Source organism: Budorcas taxicolor, unplaced genomic scaffold, assembly GCF_023091745.1.
Source record: "Budorcas taxicolor isolate Tak-1 unplaced genomic scaffold, Takin1.1 scaffold2757, whole genome shotgun sequence".
Taxonomy (NCBI): Eukaryota; Metazoa; Chordata; class Mammalia; order Artiodactyla; family Bovidae; genus Budorcas; species Budorcas taxicolor.
The window spans coordinates 11698-18000 of NW_026291939.1; the positions used below are offsets into that span (position 1 = coordinate 11698).

The 6303-nt window shown below is 37.1% G+C and overlaps 2 protein-coding genes across 2 annotated transcripts; both read right to left on the reverse strand.

Annotated features, from left to right (window-relative positions):
- Positions 1-1281: 1281 nt before the first annotated feature.
- LOC128071178 (uncharacterized) lies at positions 1282-2022 on the reverse strand. Its single transcript, XM_052664144.1, has one exon. The coding sequence runs from the start codon at positions 2020-2022 to the stop codon at positions 1282-1284; it is 741 nt and encodes a 246-aa protein (XP_052520104.1).
- A 3262-nt stretch (positions 2023-5284) lies between these two features.
- Positions 5285-5611, reverse strand: LOC128071179 (uncharacterized). Its single transcript, XM_052664146.1, has one exon. The coding sequence runs from the start codon at positions 5609-5611 to the stop codon at positions 5285-5287; it is 327 nt and encodes a 108-aa protein (XP_052520106.1).
- Positions 5612-6303: the final 692 nt, after the last annotated feature.

Below are 6303 nucleotides of genomic sequence, written 5' to 3' on the forward strand. Positions count from 1 at the left end.
TTACTTCAAATCTCATGAGGTGAATTAAAAAAACAAATGACTTCAGCAAGATGGAGCCATCAAGTCCTTAAGAATTTAGTAAAGTAGTCGGATAACAATTTGTTGTAATCAAATGATTTGACTACAAATTTATACCCTTTACTATAAATATCATTTGACTATTGACATAGAGCATACGTTAAAATATACCCCTAAGCTAAAGGTATAATCCTTAGATAGGTCAGATTTTGCAATTTTGAGAAACCTGGATTCATCTGTACTGCAGCTGAATATAGTACTGTACTCTGTTGGGCTAGTAATTAAATACGTAGCAAAATCTCTCTTAGTTCTCACTCTTTCTTAGATATTCACTCTTCACTTTCTATTCTTTCTCATGCAAAATTTACACATAAAACATATAAGCATAAACATGTAATCCTATGTTGTGACTTGGGAATATGAACTTGATTTATTTTCAAGGGCCACTAGCAATTACAACACTTTAAAAAAAAAAAAAAAAAAAAAAATTTGCTCTTTTTCATGTGTGTAAATAACTACATATTCCTTATAAAAGTTGAAAATATAGCACTATCTTTTTAATGATTTGGTATCAAGTATCCATTTATGCAAGAATCTGAATTTGATCCTATCCCATTAACATCATTTATCACATGCATCTGCATATATGCAGAGAATCTGAATTTGATCCCTGTCCACTACTAGCTTTTATCAAGAGAGAGATTAACTTATTCTTCTTGCAGTAACTCACTAAGAACTAAATGACCCTTCTCATGATGGTAAATGTTACTACAACATTGTAAATGTCGAACAAAGCTAATACTTTTCTTTCTTATTCTTTTTGTTTTTCTGGTAAAACCTTGTTTTTTTCCTCTCTCTATAGCATCAACAAGAAATGCATCCTTAGCTACTCGCATGCAATATGAGGAGAGAAAGTGAAAACAACAAGGTAAAAATTGTGTGATGTTTTATGCCACGATCATCTCTTTTGTATGGTAAAAATTTATATATTTCTTAGATATATAATAAATATTCTATTATATAAGGGATGACATACAATAATACTCGTAAAAATATCACCATCAAAACTCAGCAGTTTTATCTCAAGCTGATAGCTTCAAGAATTTACTCAATAGGAAGTTTAACAAACAATGGAAGAAGAGACATCAAATTTTACAATTGAAGCAAAGACTCTACCTGTCTTCTTCAAAGACCCTTAAATACCACCAATACTTTTTTCTCTCAACTACTCAATTTTACACCCTTAAACAACAACAACATTTCTCAAGAAGAAGAGCCTGAAATTTTGGGTGAAGTAAGAGGAAACAATGGCAAGAGTTGTGGCTCAGAGTCTCTAGGCGTTGTTGTTCTTGGTGATGGATGCAAGTAAAACTTCTTCTCAGCTATAGCTTTTTCCTCTTCAGAAGATGAACTCCACATTGATGGAGAAGACTTGTTGAAAGGGTCTTCAGTTAATGTTGTAACAGGGCTAAGAACAAGTGATGGAAAATCAAGAATGCTCGGCGATAAGATCTCCGGCTTGGGCGACGAAAAGCCTGAGTTGTGTGCAAATCCTGGGACTAAAGGGCTGATCATGAGTCCATTTTTCAGGCTATTCCTTCTCTCATAGAGCTTAAAGCTTTGTTTCTTTGGTGAAGTCTTGATAAGTGGTATGCAGCCTCTGTTGGATGATGATGGTGGTGTTGGTGGATCTGAAGAAGTTGTTTTGGAGGCTTGTTTAGCAGTTTCTGATGATCCTGTCAACATCTGAACAACTTGTTTGAATGTAGATGTGTCTGCTTGTACAAAGGTTGTAGGGTATGGATTAGTTTCAGATCTAGAGATGGTTTTTGGGGTCAATGGTGGGGTTGGTACTTGGTGGTGGTGGTGGAATGATGATGATGATGATCCTCCATTGCTGTTGCTGTTGCTGTTGTTGTTGCTAGTAGTACTGCTTCCATAGTTGTTTGGTGAGTTTATGAGAGAAGGGTTTTCTTTCTCTTGAGGCCTTGAGATGATTTCCATTGATAGGATTTCAATTCCCCTCACTTCTACAAAGAAAGACCGAGAGAGAAGAAGAGATGAATGAGTGAAAAACAAGGCTTTGTTGTGGTGCCAAGGAGGTTGCTTATTGTTTTGTTGTGCTCTTTGAGGTCTTCAAGCCTCACTTTCTCTTACTAGGCTCTCTCTCTCTCTCTCTCTCTCTCTCTCTCTCTCAACTTATTAGCTCTCTTATTTCCTATACAACGAATAATTCATTTTAAATACATTCACATTAAAATATTCATATAAAAATTAAATTTTATAATGTAATAGCGTCTACTTCATATAAATTAAGGGTCAAATAATATTTATAATAGAACACTATAAGTTCAAATTCAAAATTTATAATCAAATGAATCGCTACCTAATCACTTCCTACAATCCCTCGGACATTAACTCTCTTATTTTGCTACTATGTATGCTTTTGCTATTTGGTGGGGTTGTGGATTAAATAGGTATTGAAAAAATGCATTCCAACAGTCTTTTTTTTTTTTTTTTTTGTAATTCAAAAGAGGTCTAAATTAATTATTTACATCAATTAAGATATTGCATACTTTGCTAATCGATTTGGGAACTATTGCATCAAAGCATGAATCATAAGTAAAAAGGTGAAGAGGGCGTTGGCTGGGTTTGAAACTTGGGCATCAACATCAAGGAGCAAAGGCCAAAGGCCAAGAGGAGAAGAGAGAGTGCAAAGTTTTCAATTTCAGTACATTATTTGAGCATTGACTTGACTGCAGAGACTGGCGTTGTGGTTGGGATTTGGGATGTTAACATTTGAACAGTACAACACACATCCGTGAATTCCGTGCCTTTTCGGCGCGTGACATTTGTATTTTTTTTTTTTTTCTATCAAATGATGAGAAAACACTGTCATTTGTCGACCCCACCTTTTACTGGTCCCTGGTTGATTTTTCTGTAGTTCCCAAAACTTTACCTGATTTTCAAGAACTTATTGCCACCAAGCCTTTCTAGAAGTATATTAGTATCTTGGCATGATCTAAATTGGAGATTGAGCAAAAAATATTCAAAATAGTTGTGGTTCAAAAAACTGTAACGTTACCAATGCTATCTCGTGTCAAAACATTTGGGTGAAAATCTTTCTTTGTTTTTATTTTTTCTCATTTTTTAAAGGATAAATAGTACCGTAATCTTCTATGATTTACCGAAAATGCACAAAATCTCTCTGTACTTTTAAAAGTGTATCGAAATTCCCTGTAGTTTAAAAAAGTGGCACAGGTATCCCTTCCGTCTCTTTTCCGACAAGTTTGTAACGGAAGCTGTTAATTGAAACAAATGCCCTTATTTTTAAAGGGTGTTGTGGGACGTCTCATTGCAAGCCCTACCATCTATTTTTCACAAAAGAATTTCAGGGGTGAGTTAAAATATGACAATCGAGGAAGCCCAATGACCATGCTCGAAACCCAGCCACTATCGAATCACAACGATGCCTACCGCCGAAACCCCCCAGTTGCAACCGTTGGGGCTATATTTGTTTCCCTAGTCTCAGCTTCCAAATGGTTTCTTTTTCCATCTTTCTTTATAGTCAAAGAGCAAAGAGAGCCAACCCATTCACATCCTCATCATTTCTGGGAAAAAAAGAAAAAAACACCCCTCACGACTGTCAACCACCAAAGCCACCTACCAAGCCCAAATCCTCCACACCCATCTCCTCAAACTCGGCCTCCAAACCCACCTCCACACAACCGCATCTCTCACATACACCTACTTAATACTCAACCTTTTAACCAATCCCACCAAGTTGTTCGACGAAATTACTTAACCAAATATTGCATTACTCAACACGCCATGGTCCCTTTAAACTTTTTTCTCTTTTGCCTGGCATGCTTCTTTGATTTTTTTAGCCTGTTTCAGAATAAAATTAGCCTTAGGTAATTCATAGGATTACATCAACATGGATCCGTGGTTGGCATATAAAATGCAACACCTGCTGATAATTGACATTTGCATTGCCTTTTTTTTATATACAAGGGGAGGCTAAGCCAAACTAATCACCAACAGTTCTAGGGTAAGTTACTCCCTATCTATCATTCTCGATCATGGTCATAAGACACGGCAGAGGAGACTCAAGTGAATGACATCCCAAATGCAACTGAAGACTGTAGTTAGCGAGCCAGTCAGCATACTGGTTGGTATCAAGGAAGACATGCTGGAGGTGATACTCTTCATGGCAAGAATCTGCTTGCAGTCTTCGATGAGAAATCTGAGGGGCCTATTCGAAGGCACTTGCGAATTAAGCAATTGAGTAGTAATTAGCGATTCAGTTTCAACTGTGAGATAAATGATGCCCAAATCAACGGCCCTTCTACGCCTTTCCCAAACTGCCATTAGCTCAGCTTTATTATTTGAAGAAATCCCCAAATTAATAGCGAAGCCGGAGATCCAAGTACCATTAACATCGCGAAAGATGCCCCCGGCTCCAGCAATGCCCAGATTACCTTTTGAACAACCGTCCATATTAAGCTTCTATCCTTGAGTTGGTTTCTTCCACCCAACCAAAATCTCATGACTAGTATGGTGCATAAAGGTGTTATTGTCATACTACGCCTCCCCCATCTCCATGGCCTGTCTATAGATGAAGTTCGCCAAGAAATAAAAGTTATTGTGCGGAAGACTCTTGAAATATCTCTCGTTTCTCCACTTCCAAATCCACCAAACTGCCATGGCAAAGAAAATGTTCCAAGCAACCCCACGATACTTTCTCAAACACTTAATGTTATTGTTAAACCAATCAGACCAATTGTGATTGAAAAAATAGGGCTTAGAGTTGGGCGGCAAAATCAAGTTCTACACCTGTCGCGCAAGAACACAATGTCATAAGACATGGTTGGCGTCTTCAATGGTTGCAGCGCACCAAGGACAAATGGCACTATCCACGATGCCTCTATTGGCAAGTTGGTCGCAAGTTGGAATTCTTTAAAGGGCAGTTTTCCAAAGAAAGACTTTGATACGTTGTTGACATTTGAGCTTCCACAAGCAGTTCCATTTAACGTCTGTATTATCCTTGATAACTCAAAAGCTAACAATTTGAAGTAGGATCGTCGTCGAGAAGTAGGCCTGAAATTTTTCCCCAATTCTAAGATCCATCTTCCTCGATATAATTTTCAATAGTCAAGTCCTTCTCGCTATCAGGAACAGGGAGATTTGCAAGAGAAATCAGCTCAGAATTGCCTACCCATCTATCGAGCCAGAATCGAATCTTTTTTCCGTTATAAACAACTCATTAGAGACCCTTATTAAGCAGTTCCCTCCCTTTCAAGATCCCACGGCAAATGGTCGAGTCGGAAGACTTGGTGGAGTAATTGAGCAGATCGTGATGGAAATATTTCACATTCAGGACTCTAACCCACAGTAAATTCGGCGCAGTGAGGACATTCCATCCAAGCTTAGCCATGTAAGCCTCATTAACGATTGTTGTTTCTCTTAAACCAAGACCACCAAACTTTTTACGTTTGCACATGTTAGCCCAAGAAACCCAGTGAAGTTTCTTCCGTTCTCCTTCTGAACCCCATATAAAGTTTCGTTGGATCTTGTCAATCTCCTTGCACATTTCTTCATATCTGCACTTTTTTCTCCCCTGCTCAACCAATAATAAACCCATATGAAACTCCCTCCTTCCACAAGTCTATCTTTTAAAACTTTATTGCCATATTGAGTGGTGCAAAAATCTACTTCTCTTGATGCGTCACCCTAAATGCACATCTTCACGGGGTTGGGGATGGGAGAAGGTTGACGAGGTAGGTGGGTGGGTGGGTAAAGGAAGAGGACAGTTTGATTTTTTCTATTTTTTTAGTGAAAATGGTATTTTAGTCAATGTATAAATTTATTTTATTGGTAAAATGTATAAAAAAACAAAACAAGTTGCAATACAGGCGCGTGTAGCACACTTACTATTAAAAGTAACGATTTGTTTGACGGAAGGGGTTGTGATGCTACGTTTTCAAACTACAGGGGATTCCGGTACACTTTTGAAAGTACAGAGGGGTTCTGTGCACTTTCGGCAAACCATAGGGGGCTATAGTACTATTTATCCTTTTTCAAATGAGGTGTATTATAAATAATAAGATTTGATTAAATTTAATTCTTTTAAATCTCAACCATCAAATTTGAATTAATAAACTAATAAATTTAAAAAAGATGTTTAAAATAAATTATTGAGATTTAAAATGACTAAATTTAATAGCTTATAATAAATTTAATTATTTTTTTAATGGTTGTTTTTAAGATGCGTCCGAGCTAAGA

Bases quoted from the DNA above. Each gene is read 5' to 3' on its own strand.
- LOC128071178 (XM_052664144.1), bottom strand. From the start codon at position 2,022: ATGGAAATCATCTCAAGGCCTCAAGAGAAAGAAAACCCTTCTCTCATA.
- LOC128071179 (XM_052664146.1), bottom strand. From the start codon at position 5,611: ATGTGCAAGGAGATTGACAAGATCCAACGAAACTTTATATGGGGTTCA.